The sequence below is a fragment of the Cataglyphis hispanica genome, chromosome 16 (genome assembly GCF_021464435.1).
Source record: "Cataglyphis hispanica isolate Lineage 1 chromosome 16, ULB_Chis1_1.0, whole genome shotgun sequence".
Classification (NCBI taxonomy): Eukaryota; Metazoa; Arthropoda; class Insecta; order Hymenoptera; family Formicidae; genus Cataglyphis; species Cataglyphis hispanica.
The window spans coordinates 1,385,018-1,404,449 of record NC_065969.1 but is presented as its reverse complement, the minus strand read 5'-3'; the positions used below and the strand labels follow the sequence as shown (position 1 = coordinate 1,404,449).

The 19,432-nt window shown below is 28.4% G+C and overlaps 2 protein-coding genes across 2 annotated transcripts in view; one reads left to right on the top strand and one right to left on the bottom strand.

The window, feature by feature from the left end:
* LOC126855616 (14 kDa phosphohistidine phosphatase-like) overlaps positions 1-19,432 on the bottom strand; it is a 77,671-nt gene that overhangs the window by 41,028 nt on the left and 17,211 nt on the right. The gene's annotated exons all lie outside the window — the stretch shown is intronic.
* Positions 1-19,432, top strand: part of LOC126855442 (arrestin homolog) — a 48,537-nt gene that overhangs the window by 17,037 nt on the left and 12,068 nt on the right. The window contains exon 4 of the mRNA XM_050603090.1: positions 17,166-17,219. Within this exon, the coding sequence (XP_050459047.1) occupies positions 17,166-17,219 (54 nt within the window). The remainder of the gene's footprint in view (positions 1-17,165; positions 17,220-19,432) is intronic.

Here is a 19,432-nt window from a genome sequence, read left to right as displayed (position 1 = left end):
AATATGAATGATTGAATATTCAAAATTTCTGAATCTGGAGATATGAATAAGATTTACGCAATCAATAAAATTTAATCAAATTGGAATCCGGTGAATGCCGACGCCATACCATGTCAAATGAGATTTGGATCCTTCATGATACAATAATAAATCTATAATCCATCGAGTAAAAATTTCAGGATTTTCATTATGATATACGGATGTTAAAAGCATTTCAGTATTAAAGGTAGTATTAAAGATATAGCAATAACAATATACAAGAAAATATGAAATAATTTCCGTCAAAATTTCAATATTTCATCATTGCAGTTTGCTGAATCAATTTACACTTTAATAAAACGTTGTCGGATATTTTCATTATAATTTAATATTTATAAATTTTGAGCAATATAAACAACAATGATATAAATTGTAATATAGAAAGTTATGGATTTTCATGTTCGATTAAACAGGCTTTGATAAACGCAAAATAATTATTGCAGTTAGCTATATAATGTTCTCATAACATTGTTATGGCTGATAATATTTACTCAATATCGCTTCATCAATTTCGATAGATGTTTAATTTATTCGTACCATTGTATTAATCTTATACGATACAAGTTAAACGCTGCTTGCAATGGAGCTGCGGCAACAAACATCGAAATGTATGCAGATTTATACAATACGCGTAATTCAACCGCGATATCGACAAATATAGTAACGTAGCTAATACGAGGGAAAAATACACAGACTAAAACAGAATTCTTGTTATGGCGAACAAATACAAATTCTCCCTTTTGACTGTTTAACAAAAAAAAAATAAAAATATTTATTATTATAACTTATTAATGTTTATTATTTTGACATATGAATCAATCCACTTAAGAGATAATAATGAAGCGATTACACACATAAAAAGTGCATTTAAGTAAGTATATAATTATGGTTATACCCAGTTGCAAAATTAAAGCTGCTAAAAATATTGTACATTTTTATCTCTTATTTCCAAATTTGTCTGTAACATAGATTTTTTTTGGCAAATATGCATAAAAGGTTACACCTCACCGATGACTTTGACCTTGACATATATTGTCAAGAACATGACCCTGAATAACTTTTCCTTATAACTTAATCAGGGGTGTCTTATAGTTTCCGAGATATGCGATTTTAAAGTTTCACAGTTTAATGTATTTTCTGCTATAAAATAAAAAAAAAATAAAGTTTCACACACACCCACGGGGAGGGAGGGGAGGAGGGGGTGCAAGAAGAGCCTTCGGTTCCCCTCCCGCACCCATCCCGCCGGTAGGCAGAGTGGACCTCTCTTTATAATTTACAAAGTACATGCTACATTGTCAAAACAAGGTCCACCCTGCCTATCGTGGGTGCGGGAGGGAGGAAGCCGAAGACCCCCCCTTGCCCCCCCCTCCCGTGTGTGTGTGTGTATGTTTGTGTGCGCGCGCGCATACTTCCTGTCCATGCATGTACTTTGGTATATTTCAAACTTTTTTGGAAAATGGAAAGTGGAAAAATGTAAAAAGCTTCGCCCCCGGAAATATAAACAAACACTTTTTCCACGTCTGCTCTATACAAATACAACGTAAGCAAACTTTATTTTTCCTTATATTTTCCGTATATATTTCGAACTTTTTTTGTTAATAATTTTTTAATAAGCAACGAGCAACGATTAAATTAGAAAAAGAAGTTACTCAGAATTATGTCCTTGACAACATATATCAAGGTCATTGAAATCGATGAGATCGCCCTTAATCTTAAGTTTTACCGCATATACTTTACAAAGCAAGGCGAACAATTGTTGTGGATGAAAAAGTATATGCGTGGACACAATGGATTCCGCACCCTCTATGAAGGGGAGGGAGGGGGGGGGGCTCCACTATCAAAAAATTATTAGACACATAAGTTTGCGTTGAATTTCGCTTTGCGTGGAATATAAAAAAACTCAAAGAGCTTCGTTTCTGGAAATGTAATCAAACACTTTTTCCACGTCTGATTACGCAAATACAATGTAAACAAGCTTATTTTTCCTTATTTTATAACAGAAAATACATTAAAACTATGAACCTTTAACATTAAATATCTCAAAAATTGTAAGGGATCCCCGATTAAGTTATAAGGAAAAGTTACTCAGGCTCATGTCCTTGACAACATATGTCAAGGTCAAAGTTATCGGTGAGGTATAACTTTTTATGTATATTTACCGATTTTTTTTTTACCAATAAGAATAGTTATAAACAATTGAAAGAGATAAAGTATATTTGACACTTTTAAATAAAATCTTTTAATAATTTTTTTTAAAGTGAACATACAACAACTCTAAGACACAGAGGAAATATTTCTCTTATACATATAATAACAAAGCTATCTTTCATGCTTCGTGTTCTGGAAACGAAATATATTGAAGATTTCTGTAAGAATTCGAGTGTACATCTGAAGAGATCAGTTCAATCGAAGCACCACAATATAATAACTATAAGTAAAAAATCTCATGTGTTATTGTTAAGAAATCTGATTATGAAAGAAGCAATCGAATGGAAGGCAAGCTGTTTAAAAAGCAAAGCATATTATAAAAGAGTAAAACACAATTGTGCGCAGCACAGTTTCTATCATTTTATTATATTCTATTTGTATCTCTATTTTATGTTTTATTTCAACTCCCCATTTTTATATATTTTATTACTAAAAGTCGTATCGAAACTTAAAAAATAGTCAGAAATATATACATGTACTATACTAGGTGTTTGTAAAGTAAATTTGTACCTATTTAAAAAAAACAACATTTAGTATACAGGGTGAAACTAAATAAACGCACATTAACAATATTATCAGACACAGAACAATTCAAATCAAAAAATCCTTAAGTATTTTTTAATTTGAGCTTTCTTCTCGTTGTTATACGATGTTAAAGTTAGCTAATCAGTGCCTGTCTACAAAGGAAAATTAAGATAGGACGATGGGGATCGGAGTAGCGAGACGGCTTTCTACTGTATATGTAGACAGACGCTGATTAGCTTACTTTAACATCATATAACGAAAAGAAAGCTCAGATCAAAAAAAGATTCAAGATTTTTCGATTTGGATTGTTGTTCTGTATCTAATAGTATTGTTAATTTTTAATTTGTTATATCATTTAAAGCAATGCTCCTCGTGTCCCTACTTGTTTCTTGTGAGGGATTACTCTGAAGAACCTCCGGCATATTTAAATGGTGATAAAATGTACTACTTTTTATGCAGTTTTATCAAACATTTTTATTCTTATGATCATTAGCATATACCAACAAAATTTGATCTTTTATAGACACTTTTACATATATAAATCTATATTTTTTTTTAATTAATATTTACGCAAATTACATATAATCATATATAAAAAAATTAGGAAATATACAGATGAAAGAACTCAAAACCGATCTTAACATATTTTTATCAATGTCAAGATTCTAAGTAATCTCTAAAAGATTTTAGCCGTCATGTGTTTTGTTTTCTATTTTTACGAAACTATTGACAAATAATAGTTTAAGGGATTATATATCTTTGACAGGCGTAAAATTAGATCGAAATTAAACAAATTTTTATTATGGGGAAAATTATATTTCATTTTTTAATAAAATATAATTTTATCCACAATAAAAATTCGTTAATTTGGACTTAGTTTTAGGTCTGTTAAAGATATGTAATCTCTTAAATATGTAAACTAACATAAAAAAAGAATGTTCACTTGTTCATTTTACATGTTATTATGGCAAAACTCCTGTTTAGAGGAGGCAGCTCCAATGATCTTGACCTTGACATATGTTGTCACTGTCCTGAGTAACAATCAAAAGGTCTTAGCCGTCACTCATTGTTTATTAAAAAGTTATTAACAAAAAAAGTTTGAAATATACCAAAGTACATGCATGGCAGGAAGCACGCGCGCGCGCACACACACGCACACACATGCACACGCGCGCAAAAAGATACAAGGGGGGCCTTCGGCCCCCCTCCCGCACCCTCCCCTTCGAAAAATCATTATTATTATTATTAAAATTCATTACTAATATTTTAAGATGCATATAATTCAGAAAGGAAGTTTTTCCGGAAATGTTCCTATATAAAGCTTTTTTGTCTTCATAGACAATGGAATGCGTTATTAAAATTTGATCAGACCTTTTATAAACATCTTGTATATTGAAAACATGAAGAATCTTGCAAATAACATTTCTCGAAATGAAAATATCGTGAGAACGTTCAATACGAATTCCTGATCCCGCTTGTGAAATATAGATATTGGATACCCCTTGAGATGTTATTCGTATAATTTCCCTTTTTGCTCTTGCTCTTTTTTTTATATATTTATTTGTCCGATTTTATGTTGATATTTACATTTACACCATATACACGCAATAGTCATTATTTTTTTGCAAGTTTCCATTTTTTTGTCATCGTGTATCTTTGTTACTAATTACATTAAAATTCTATGAAAATAAACTCCACCTGAAATTAATTGAAGGATATAGTTTTGTTAATCTCCTAACGCCATAATAAAATTTAGTTATTTTGCGAAAAATCCTTTTTTCTTTTCAATCGCTTGTACTCGGAAATTGTAGATTCCTCGACATTTATACTCAGAAAGAATCGTGCTTAAATTAACCAAAGATTTTGTTATCAAAACGACATCCGTGTTTTGAGACACTTTATATATATTTACTGCATATATATAGAATTATATAATAAACATGGAATATAAATATAAATATATAATAAAATTATAATCTGTAGGAGGGCATTGACAACCGTCTGAATTTTTTAGATACTACTATTATTATTAAAAATAATTTGATTGGTATCATAAATCCACTTTTTCTGGAGGAGATACCTCAATTATGAATATCAACATCCTCTCTGCCACAAAAGTGGCACCATTATGGGTTTAGTGGACGAAGCTGTTTTGTTATCTCATCCAAGATTTCAACAAAAAAATCTCGAGCTTGTCATTGAAACTTCAAAATGGTTATCCGTTGCCTTTGATTTTTGGGGTTCCCCATTCAAGATTAAAAGAATTATTTTTTAATAAACGAACGACAAAAGAAGATACAATTGATCTTAACGATGAAGATAAGGAGAACCGGAAAACATTCAGTTTTTCAACATTCTTTTCATTGAAGGATTGTCTGAACAATTAAGACACGTGGTCCGTGATCAGAATGTGATACTCTTATATACGGCGGACAGACAGTCATGCATGAACATCATATACAAAATTTCCTGTAAAGACTGTGACGCGTCATATGTAAGCCAAATGGATAGACTATTAAAAACACGCATTAGTGAACACGCAATCACATTAAAAGAAATACAAAATTCAGTGATCACGGACCAGATTAACTAATCATGAATTTGACTGAGAAAATGTTGAAATTTTCGACGAGGAATCTGTTCTTAATAAAAGATTGATATTCGAAATAGTTTTTATCGGACGTCAAAAAAATAGTCTTAACTGACAAACGGATACGGAATGTCTCCACGATGCGTATGATTTAATTGTAGAAAATTTAACAAAATTGTAAATAAATCTCGCGCTCCATTTATTGTGCCACCTCTGCTTCGACCAAGTACTGTTCTGTATCTTGTTCTTGTCTAATTTCTTTTGTATCACCATATATCGTTTGACTCTGACACTGTGCTCTTACTTTCTCTGTTCTCTGCCTTTTCAACCAATTTTCTCTTCGTTAATTTATTAATATCCTTTTTTTCTCGATGAAATTTTTACAAGCTTTTGTTCCCTCCAGTGTTATAATGTCCGATATTGAGGACTTAACAGTCGGAACCGATAGAAGAGACTCACTGCGGAGACGGAGAGTGAGGCCGAATGTCGGGACTCGAAATCATTTTTAATTTTATTATGATTCGCTGAAGATGATTCAAAAGAGAATCAAAATGTCCGAATTTTTAAAATCAAATTTTTAAAATAAAGAATGTCCTGCGTTTTATTGTTAAGAACTAATGATATATTAATTCACACCCGGCTGTTATTTGCCTTTTATGTAACTGTTTTTTATTATATATAATAAATATAAAATATAAATATAAATATGAAATATAAATATATATAATAAATATATAATATATAATAAAATTATATAATAAATATAAAATATAAGCATAAATATATAATAAAATTATATAATAAATATAAAATATAAATATAAATATATAATAAAATTATATAATATATAAACATAAATATTTATATAATAACATTTTGTAGTTTAAATATTTTATTCGGTTTTAATTAATAAGAATAAGAATAAGCGCAAATAATTTTTAGCATCAAAGCTTGAGTCACTAAATATCAGCCAGATGATCATTCTTAGATAAAAAAAACTAATGACACATATAGTCATAAAGTGAAATAAAAACCATTTGAATAAGATAATAATGTGTTCGCTGTAAAGAAAAAAAGCCTGCTATTTTTATGAAAATCGTTCAATTCTCAGAAGTTCACATTTTTATTTCTTCAAATATACATATATATTCAACTCATTAATTAAGTCACATAATCGCGTTTAATACTAACAAAATTAGTTAGTTAGGCCTCTTAAAGTTATCATTTCGCGCTTGACATGCTGTTACGTGTGTGTCAATAAAAGATGATAATTTATCGAAATCTAAATAATAGTTTTTAGAGATCCGCAAAGTAATCAAATAACATTGGCATGTTACCACAAATAATTATCAACATTTATATATTATTTATTCATCTTTGTTACTTGAATGTATTGGATATGCAGTCTATATTTTATACAATATAGGAAAAGATATTTATTAAATTTTTCTCATTACAGATAAATATATAACATGGGAAACTTGAAATCCTCCAAGATTTCTTTTGTATTTGAAAAAAATCAGTGACTTTTATTGACTCTAAGAATTTTTTAAAATAATTTTCTCCTTGATAATTTTATTCTTATACTGTGAGAAATTGACAATCTGCTGATAAATCACATTGTCAAAATTATGTGTTTAAAATATATTATAAATACATAATCGTCTCTGTTTATACATATGTTCAATGTCTTAAGGATGTGTCACATGTCAAAATATTGATAAAAGCATGAAAATTTCACAGATCGTTTTAATATTTCCCTTAAATATACATGCAAAAATGCTGTAAAGAAAAAAAGCGTATATAAATACTAACAAAATTAGTTAGTTGGTAAATTTCGATAGTCAACAAAAGGAAAGGGTGGAAAAGTTGCAAAATATAGAAAAAAGTTGAGCAGCACGGAACCGCCATAAAAGAAACAGGAGACGCGTCGTGCGGTCAAGGATAAGGCCATTCTATTTTCATGAAAAATCTCATCAGCACGTTGCAATGCGATATTGTACCATTTGCAATTACTGGAACGTCATTCTATCTTTAAATTACGTGAGAGCATATCAGTATTGTCTATGTAAATTTTCAGAGAAAAATCTTTCTTTAAATGAATATTATCATATTACATAAAAAAATGCGACATAGCATAATATTTAACAATATGCAAAATTAACTATTGTTTATATAACAAAGTCATGCATTATTCTCAGACAATGAAAACGATTATATAAGATGTAATTATATAGAATAAAAAATATTACATAACATAAACGATAATATAAAATGTAATAAAGATTTAATTGTCAAATAATGAAATTGCTGAAACACTTTCAGCGTGTACGCTCTTCGTCATGTTTGCAATGACACGCACATTACGTCCGACATATATGTCGGATATGTATCTATAAAAAAGTACATAACATAACTCTTTCCACTTTTTGAGTTTGACGCAATAATATCGATTGCTTGTGTAATTATTTGAAGTAAATAAAAATTATTTGATTGATATAGCTGTAAGAATTATTTAAAAATTTTATTTTAAACGTATGTTAGATTTGTGAAGGCACGTGTACTCATCATTTTCGTTTATATTAAATATATGCACAGTGGAATAATTTGATGGAAAACTTAAAAGCTACGTCGTTTTATACATAATATATAGTACCGTATTTAATTCATATAAATTAGAAATTTTTAGAAGCAAATATAAGTTTACTTCTTTTCCGAATATCTTTAGAATACTTTTTCGACGGATATTGCAATATTATATTTTTAAATAAATAATAATAAGTAAAGTTAAAAGTTAATAACACAATATTTCATAAAATTATAACTCACGAAAGTGGTTACAAGCTCTCGTCATTTCGTTACATTTTGTATTTGGTCAGTAACAGTCAGGGCAGTGGTGAGGCATTAGTATGTATTTTTCATATTAAATATATATGCGCACAGATAAACATAAACCAATATTCCAGCTGGATGTTTCTGACAGATGAGATAAAACTATAACATGTTCTAGAAAAAGACTGCGATCGGAGCTTTGGAATTATGGATATATCTCGGATATATATTTTTGCGAGAGAGATCGCAAAAGTCAATATGAAACAAGGCTGTCCAACGCAAAATGGATAGTGAAAGGCAGTTTTTAATACCACTCTCTGGCAGAGCGCCGAGCAAGCTATAAATAAAAATAAAAAATGTATAAAAATGTTCTATACAACTTGTATGGACGCAAATCACACTTTCAAGATTAAATAAATAATACTATCTTATTTATATCTAAACTATATTCTATTCTTTATACTATCAGTTTTCTTAAATATCCTTTTTATATCAAGGAAAACAGGATCTTCAATATAAAAATGTATTGCAAGTAAAAAGCAAGCGTATATAATCGAAAATCTAACGAATCTTAATTATTTATTAAAAATTTTATATATTCTAATCGTTGAATGAATAATAGCATTTATAAAAAGTACATAATAAAAATTATTTCTGACTCTCACGAAAACTTTTTTTACCCATAGCTATAATGAAAGAAAAGATCGCCTTTCCATCATGTTCACAAAAGGGAATTGCTTTGGTAGTGTCACCGCTCTTAACATCGCAATAACTTTTACCAGATACTTTTTTCGTGCTCAGTTTATCAATTTTCTATTTTCTTTAATACATTTACTTGCTAGCCTATATGTGTCAAATTCTATTATTATATCATGAACTAAAAATAAATAATGTTAGCCGCAATAAATGATATTGCGCAAATAAATTAGCGATGGAGTCGGGAAAAAAAAAAGAAGAAAAGAAAAAAGAGTGAATAAAGAAACAAAAGAAGAAGATAAAGAAATAAAGAGAGGAAGAGAAGAAAAGAAAGGAAAAGGAGGAAAGTCAAATGAGTAGAGAAAGGAGAAAGATGTAAAGAGATAAAAAAAAAGAAAGTAAATAAAAGATAACGAGCAAAATAACTGAGAGTTGAGAGAAAAAAAAAGATGAGGGAGAGAAAGAAAGAGTCAGAGAAAAAAATGAAACAAAACAGAAGAAGAAAAGAAAGAAAGAAGTGAAAAGATATAGATAAGGATAAAAAGAAAGAAAGGGAGAAAGAAAATAGAAAACAAAAAGAAATGGGACAAAAAAAGAGAGAAAAGATGGAAGAGAAAGAGAGAGAAAGAAGGAACGTAGAAAAAGAAAGAAAATGGAAAGGGTGAAAGAAACATATGTGGCATATTTAATCGATATGCATATTATACATTCTATTTCCAGCGATGTCAGATATCGCATTGCGAATATATATATATATATATAATAAAATAATTATATATAATTTCAAATAATAATAAATTTAAATAAGTTAAATCTTCCGGATGAATACTCGTAATGCGATATCTGACATCGCTGAAAATGTATAATATGTATATCGATTGAACATATCACATATGTTGCTTTCTTCCCTTTCCCATTTTCCTTCTTTTTCCTTTCCTCTATCTCTCTTTTACTACGTTCCTTCTTTTTCTCTCTTTCTCTTCCTTTCTTCCTCTCTTTCCTCCTTTTTGTTTTCTATTTCCTTCCTTCCTTTTTTCTTATCCTTTCTTATCTTTTCATTTCTTTGTTATTCTTATATATATATATATATATATATATATATATATATATATATATATATATATATATTTATAAATAATGTAAAATCCAAAGTTTTATTAATATTAATCATTAAGTTACAGCATACAATTAATATTGATCTTTTTTTGACAAAATGCAGAAAAAAACACACAACGTAAAACTTAAAAGTTTGACAAATTACTGAATTTGAAAGTTCTAAACGCTAGAAGCTCCTATCGAGTTAATGGATTTTCGACTGTTACTTCATTAACCTAAATAATGTACGAAGGGCTATGACGTTATTTCATTTTTCAACAGAAAAACTGCTACAATGATTGACACATTGCAATATCTCAAAATGCTTCATCATTCATTTAAAAATTAGTGCTTATTTATTTTAGCAATTATTAAAACAAATCCGCTTTTACATTTTTATTTCCTTGACAGAATTTATAAATTTAGTTATATAACGTAAATACTCTTTCTTCTGTATAGAAAACTTAGAACTTATTTTATAAATTACTTTGAACTTTAAATCTCTTTCTTTATTATGGCAAAAACAAGGGGAGGGGGTGGATCACTTCAGCACGCTACGACTTCGCACACAAAAGAAAGGAACAAACAGATAGGTATATACAACAATGGACGCATCGGACTCAATAGTTAAATAGCAATCGAATGTGATTGGTTTTTACTTTTAGAACCAACAAATCAACGTTGAGTGTTGACGATGCTCAACTGTTGAGTTTGCTAAATGCGCCATCGGTAAAAACCGCGAAATTTTAATTTTTACTTTATATCTCTAAAAGCAATACTTCAATCAATACATCAATAGGTTAAACCGAATAAACTAATTACACGAAAATCCATCGATTTCATTATCAAGATTTATTTTTCACGAAAGAATGAAATCTTTTTATGCAATAATTTTTAAAGGAAAACTTAATATTGTATTATTATTGTCGTATAATTAGTTTTTTGGGTATTGTTTTTACGCTACTTGCTCCTCCCCTAAGCTACTTTAAATTTGATATAAAGAGAATTTAATGATTGTAGGATCAAATGGGCTGATAAAGAGAGCTGTCTTTCTATTCTTCTACAAAAAAATCTTGTTGTTAAGGAAAAAAAAGGCTTTTTAATAGGATTGAAAAGATTTAAACTTGATAAAAACCAAATCCCATTGTGAATCATATAAAGTGACTTATAATAAAAAAAAATCACGTACGAATACATCGAGTACATAATTACTATCATAATACCTCAAACATTAATATTCCGACGTTGTTCTAACTCTGTTAACTAGTTCAAGGTAAATTCACGAATTAATTTAATGACGCATTGTGAAATGCAAATTAAAACCGATGAAATCACAAGTTGCATTCACATCTAGCTGTATAATTTTATCAATAATAATGTTAAATCAATATATTGCATTGATATTATTAAAAAGCCTTAAGTAATAGCTTCTCAATTATATAGCTTACTTAAATTATGTGCCCAAGTAGATTAAGCGAAAAAATGCACTCTTTTGGAATCAAATTACCGAGTGAAAAAACATCAATACGAAATTGCGATCGGATGAAGTGCCCTCGCAAACGATGACAGAATGTGGTTAAACAAATAATATTGCAACGGAGATGTATATACGTAATACACATGAAAATATGGCGAGATGCGAGCCTCTTGATAATATGTATTAAAATGTAACATGCATCATTCCCAATCCATTTATCAGGAAGAGCGTCCCGCGAATTCCGGTTCAATGTGAAGCGCATTTATCGATTTACGATTGCACACGTCATTTGGACGTGAAACAATGAATTTCCGACAATGCATGGAAATCGACCTCTATGACGTTAACGGATCATTCTCAGAATTATGTCAAAATTGTGAGAATAGACAGGCGAGCTTCGCAGAGATCGAACATCGACAATTTATATGATAATGATTTACATATGACACATTTAACTTTGCATCCATTGTGCGTCCGTCAAATGTGAGGGAGAGACAGGATCTTCGATGGCTGCTTTAACAATAACGTGAAACCCTGAAAAAATTTTATCGCTTCTAATTTTCCCTAGAATTTCAAATTCTACATGCCAAAGGAACCTCTCATTCATGCGAAACAAAGGACATAACGTTATATGAGCAACAAGATAGCTTCATTTATTATTCTTACTTATCCTTTCAAAGTAGTTCTGCTTATAATCTGTATCTCTTTCATAAATCTATCCATGTAGCATACAATTTTGCATTATGACATAAAATATATAAGCAATCATGAAAGATGTGAAGTGCAATTTGCATAATTTCACGGCGCGTTTAAAATAAGAAGGATGCGAGATGGAAATTCACGATAAAAAGTCGTCGAAGAAAATCATTTTCCTAGCGCGATAACCAGAGGTCGTTTCTTCATAGTGTCGCATCCGCCACGATCTTGCTAAGATCGCATGCAATATTTTTACCGAAAATCTCGTTATCGCCAAGGCTACATGCGACGACGCTAGTCTCAGCTGTTCCATCGCGTTATACTATCGCTTGAATAAACCGTAATTTACCACGGCCAATAGCGAGCACGAGCAAAATATGAAAATGGTCGAGTGAGCGTGACAAGAGATTTGAAATATCGGTCATTCGACATGCCCGCAGGGATACACCGGCAGTTTTTCACTCCTACGGGATTTAACTTTCATTTCCGATACACACCGCAACCGCGAGTCAAATTGCAGCTTTATTGTAAAACTGATGAACTTTTGGCCTCTTAAAGTTATCATTTCGCGCTTGACATGCTGTTACGTGTGTGTCAATAAAAGATGATAATTTATCGAAACCTAAATAATTGTTTTTAGAGATCCGCAAAGTAATCAAATAACATTGGCACGTTACCACAAATAATTATCAACATTTATATATTATTTATTCGTCTTTGTTACTTGAATGTATTGGATATGCAGTCTATATTTTATACAATATAGGAAAAGATATTTATTAAATTTTTCTCATTACAGATAAATATATAACATGGGAAACTTGAAATCCTCCAAGATTTCTTTTGTATTTGAAAAAATCAGTGACTTTTATTGGAACTCGGAGAATTTTTTTAAATAATTCTCTCTTTGATAATTTTATTCTTATACTGTGAAAAATTGACAATCTGCTGATAAATCACACTGTCAAAATTATGTGTTTAAAATATATTATAAATACATAATCGTCTCTGTTTATACATATGTTCAATGCTTAAGGATGTGTCACATGTCAAAATATTGATAAAAGCATGAAAATTTCACAGATCTTTTTAATATTTCCCTTAAGTATACATGCAAAAATTCAGTACAATTCTCTGAACAATTTAAAAATTATTTAAATTTAAAGTTTGTATTGATTCTTATGGAAAATCGCGTATTATAAGCTTTATTGACAAATTTTGACAAAGAAGAAACATTGTTAAATACAAATACAAATTTTTATATGTATTAACAAAATTCTAATAAACATTTGTACAAAATTTAATTTAGATCCTCTTCCTTGTTTAAAAGTTAATTACTAAAAATTGTAGCAAAATACTTATAGTAATATAAAGTCTTCGTATAAATTATATATTTTTCTTGCACTTGATTTCAAGAGATATTCACGATCAAAAGTTTTTATCATAAATTAAGAGAAATATTAATTATTTTCTTTTATAAAGAAGTTAAAAATCATATTATTTTGTGATATTTTATAATTATTTTTATAATCCAAATTTATTTATTTAATTATTCAAACAATATAAATGTAAGAAATATATATTTTTCTTAAATTTCGATTCTTTTTTGTTACTATTGTACGGTCAAAACATCCTTACAAAATATAAAACATGTAGTTCATCTTTTTATTGTAATTTTCAGTGATAAAAAAATAAAAATGTGATACAAATGAAAAATGTTTATCCTACGAAAGATATTTACTTTTTTTTCAGAACACTTACAAATATAACTTGAAATGAAGGTGGCTCTGTGTTTTCTCTTCCTATAAATGAAAAGCAGTAGAAAACGCGTACAATGAAAAATTTCACTTCAGAAAATTTCGCCAAAAAAAATCTTTAAAAAAATTCTCTTTGCCTGGAATTCTTGAGTAAAAATACCTGGAAGATCAGGGAATTTTCTCATAAGATTTGAGTGGATTATATTTTATTATAAAAAAATTCCTTCTGACAAAATTCTTTTAGTCTTCATCTAAATCCGTTTTTCTGGCGTATAATTCGTTCATTAAACGTCATATCATATCTGATACATAAATAGTTCCTCTTGGCAAGATCGCCCTGCTATATCGATAGCATGGCGCACGTTTTCATCCATAATAAAGTTTATTCCTTCCGTTTCGCGGTTTGATTTAGGCCTCCGCGGTACTATAGGCAGCCGTATATACGGCGTTTGTTTTCGTGTTGCACCTGGCCGCAACGTCACGCGTTGCTCGTAAAACGGCGCCCGATAATAGGCGCCGCGCGCGCTCGTGCGAAACAGGCTGACATTAATGTCTCGATGCACGCTGAAATTCGAACGTGAGCATAGAGAAAGACAAGCGATTGCACTCCGCATTGTCCTAGTTGAATTCCCTTTGGAAACTGCGATTATTAGAATTGCTACTGCGCTAACTCAATATCATAGTATTTTGTACTGTGCATATTTTATTAATCGTGCAAAATATAAAAATATATCTTAATCTAGATATACCATGAGAATATCATTTTCACATGAGTAGAACATAATTTGCCTTCTATATATAACTGTGTCCGTCATAATATTTATATGTGATCTTGAATGAATATCACATAAATATTTTTTTTAATATATATATATTTATTTATAATATATTTATATTATATTATAAATGTATTTATAATATAATATTATATATTCTATATGTACATATATAAATAGATATATATATATATATATATATATAATATATAATTTATATTATATTATATATAATTATATTGTATATATTATATTATGTTGTAAATATATATTGTAAATATATTTATAATAAATTTATTGTTTATTATAATATAATCTAATTAAATTAAATTAAATATAATATAATATAAATTATAGTATAATTCTTTTTAATATGTATGATATTTTTTAAATTTATCTAATATTTATATAATAGATAAAGAACACATGTTTTTTAAAATTAATTAACAGATTTTTTTTTTTATTGTAAACAGAAACGTGTGCGTACACATATCTCCGTATGTGAAATAAATCTAATAAATATATTAATCGGAATATATGGACAATAATAAAAATGCGTTGTTGCTTTTTTAGATGCGTTTCTATAAAATTGAGAATATCCAAAATCTGCATTTACTGCACTAAAAAATCGATTTGCTCATCATGAAGAAATGAGTATGATCAAATATTGATATATATTCTCTGTGTGATGGTTTTTAATAAAACATTTTAATAATGAAATGTCTGTGAGATTCTGCAGATTTCGTTTGAGATTATTCCAGCAAGAACCAATCCAAATGTTCGTTAAAATCTCTATGTTACGCTTGTTATTTTACATGAAACAAGTCGAACATTTGCAATGTACGCGATTAATCCGCCACGAATCTATTACAAAATGTACATAATACATATGTTTATGCGATGTGCCAATTTTGACGTGCACTTTAAAATGCTTATATGCTCATGAATTGTGCGCGATCTTAATATTAGATGTAACCTTTATTATTGTGCACAATATGCGCATTTCAAGTGTCCTCCATTGCACTGTGCTTTGTACGCTACTAGAATCCCGAATCAATCCGAATATTTGCATGACACTAATAGAATCGCGAAATTATTACAGTTGAGTTGTGATATTAAATGTTAATTATTAGCTGCTTTAAAAAATTCATGACGATGTATCAAATATAAAAAATAAATATTAAAAGTCATAAATAATCTTTTTTTTTCAAATCAAATTAATGGAATAGTAGCAGAAAGTGCATTTGACTAATGTTAATTAAGTTAAAAGAATGTCAAGAAATTAATATCTATTATTATAAAATCTTCCAATTATTTTTCTGAACTGTATATAATACAACATAATCAAATATAAATTATTGTGATGAGAAAAACGACATTATAATATTTTACTTGTAGAATTTTAATGAAAAAAATTGTCTCACCATTTAGAAGAAGTTTTAGTATGAGATTTTAATTTATTATAAATTATTGACTTTTAATTTTTCACTTTAAGTACACTTTATCCTACCAATTCATCTTCAAATTAATATCAAGATAAAATTTAATTAACGTTTCATTTAAACGCGTAACATATATACTTAATTTTCTTGACATTTTTAATTTCCCATGTTACATATTTTCGCAATTAAATATTCCAATTTGCGTAATTTTAATAAAAATTTGATTACGCGTTTGAGATAAAAATGTATTATTAAAATACATTTTCCGATATTGTTGTGTAATACTGGTTGAAAACCTAAATACTGATCGAAAATATTTTTAAATCTTTCACGAAGCAGAAAAGATTATCTTGAACAGCCCGAAACCATCATGGTAACCCATTATTAAAATAAGGAAAAATTATGAATCCACGTAATTTACAATTAGTTACTACACGAGCCACACATTTTAATTTATTAATTAAAGCGGCGCTTCGAATAATATTGCAGTTTTCATGCGAAAATATATCAAGCGTTAGCTTCCCAATCAAAATTAAAGCGGATTAAAATTATTCGGAAAGAATTTAAAAACACAGAAAGATTTACCCAATTTTCCAAAAAAAATGTGCTTTTTATGCTATTAACTCTAAATAGTTACAATTTTAATAAGTTACTCCCTTTCATTAGATAAAAAAAAAAAGATGGCAAATCAGAACATAAATGTAAGTATTTCCCTGCAAAAGCATGATGTCGAAAGTTTGACGCACGTGTCAAACTTTTCCACTTCTAACAACAGCGAGAAATGTGGGAGGAATAAACAAGCCTGCACGATACTACTGTTGGCAAGCGAAATGTCAACAATCGAGATTGCTTCTTCGGCGCCAATATTAATAGTGTTGCAATAGTAAATATCGCACTTTCTAAATATGTATTTATATGCCTCCTCAAGATGTTGTCAGAAAATTAACAAAGTTAAATTTAACCCTTCTATTTATTTACGTTAAAAATAAATGCCATTATTCTATAAGTAACGACGTCTCTTCTATATTTCAGAAAAGTCGATACAAACCCGGACCACACATTGGATTCTGCGTTCAGTAGTCAAAGGTATGTTATAAAATGTCGATTACAAACAAGAATTGAAATTAATTGTCAATTTTAATCGTACATGTATGTATACATGAATTGTATATGTATATTTTTGTTTTACAATTTTTTTATGTCCTATTTTTTTTTTATCACCGAAAAAGAATTATAAGATTTCTTTTTATTATATAAAAAAATATTTTATAGTATATTTGATATCGTATTTAATATAAAATTTATGTGCCTTGTATAAATAAATAAATAATATATAAATATTATAATTTATTAGAATTATAATTTTCTTTCTTAAATATAATAAAAAATATAAATTATTTTATTTGTTCTCACTTATGAAATTTAAATTTAATATTTTAATATATCGTATCAGCGTGACAAAAATAATTACTGCGAATAACGTAAGAGATGTAAACATCCAAATTCATAATGTTGAGATCCATTAAAACACTCATTATGATCATTTGCGTCGTTTACAGCTTTAATACCATTAATAACTCAAGCTAAAAGATTAATGTAACTTGAAATATGCTCATGTATCATGTTTGTACAGTGTCATTAAAAGCTGGGAAATAGAATAATTAAAATCGTGAGAAAACTGTGACCCGATTATTCTGTATGTATCCATAATCAGAGCTCGAGGAGAAAAGAAAAAGTATTATTGGATCTCTACAGTTGAAGAGTTCGTAGAAAGAAAATCTAGAGAAATGATATTTATACAGTGAATTTATATCGTTGCAAAGCGAGAAAATTTCTTAAAATAATATTCGTTTATTATACGCTAATAAAAATAGCACAAAATAATAAAATAATACGAAATTCGAATGTAAAATATTATTAATGTTAGATCATAGGTATATCCCTATATAATCTAAATTTTCAAGGATTTTCATACAAAGTTACAAGCTTCGTTTACAATAGATGTAACATTTCCTCGATATGTCGACCATGGATAAGCACGTTTAAAAATTTTTGCTGAAATGCATAAAATATCGATATGTTGAATCTCTAATCCCAAGGAAGATACATCGATTTATATCTGTAATGCCACCCTTTTAAATTAAATTATCATTTTTAGCTCAGATAAATACTGATGACATCAAAAGTAAACTTTTTATACATACATACATACATATATATGTATATCTTTATTTTAAATAAAATAGGAAAAAAAGTTTCTTTCTATCATCAACAAAACTTTGTTCTGGATCACAATTATTTATTATTTTTGTTAATAATATAGAAAATTTATTTCAAATAATAGTTTTAACACATTTTCCTTGCTAAACATTATGCTCTTTAAGAGGTCTTTTTTTATTAAACGTATTTCGGGCACACGTTATATGTTTCCATGCTTTTTAAAACCTTTTTATTTTTTGACACGATTTGCTCGATCGTATTTTACTCACTTTGAAACATTTCTGTTTTTTGACAATCTATTAATAGATATGTCATTATACTTTCAAAATGCATACAAAGGGCAATCTAGAATGCAATCAAACAAAGCGTCGTGTTTTTTTTTTCTTTTTTTTTTATTTAGGTCTGTTTTGTCAACGTATATCCGATTTTGTTAGTAACAAAATAACTTCAATATGTTATAAATTAAACATATATGTATCGAAAAATATATATCAAAGTTTTTTCAAAGTTTTAAATGTAAGAATATTTTATATTTTAAGTAACAGATATTTAAAAATCTCCTTTTTTTCAATACCATATAAATTCTCCGCTTTCCCCCTCATCATTTACTAAATATAATAGCAAAAAATAATTCTTGCTTTGCATGAAAAGAACAAGGAATTTTGACATAAGAGCATATTTTCCAACATATAAGCTCAACAAAATGTAATTAATCATAAATCCACTGTTTTACCGCGTCATATAGCGCAAATAATTTTCAAATATTTTTTTCCTATATATATATATATATATATATATATATATATATATATATATATATATGTAAATAACATATATTATATTGGGTGAAGTTTAATTAATGTGTATAGTGTTTCTCAACGTTGTTTAATTTAAAAATGGCTTCTCTTTGAAAAAAAAACGTAATTCAATCGTTGCATAGCAAATTTTGCTAAAGTTTAATTAAAACCTTGTCCTGATATTTTGAAATGCATTCTAAGGCACATTTACATTAATTAACATTTGTATTAAACGAGCTTTGCATTAGAAAAAAATAATACTACTTGATACAATAATACTTG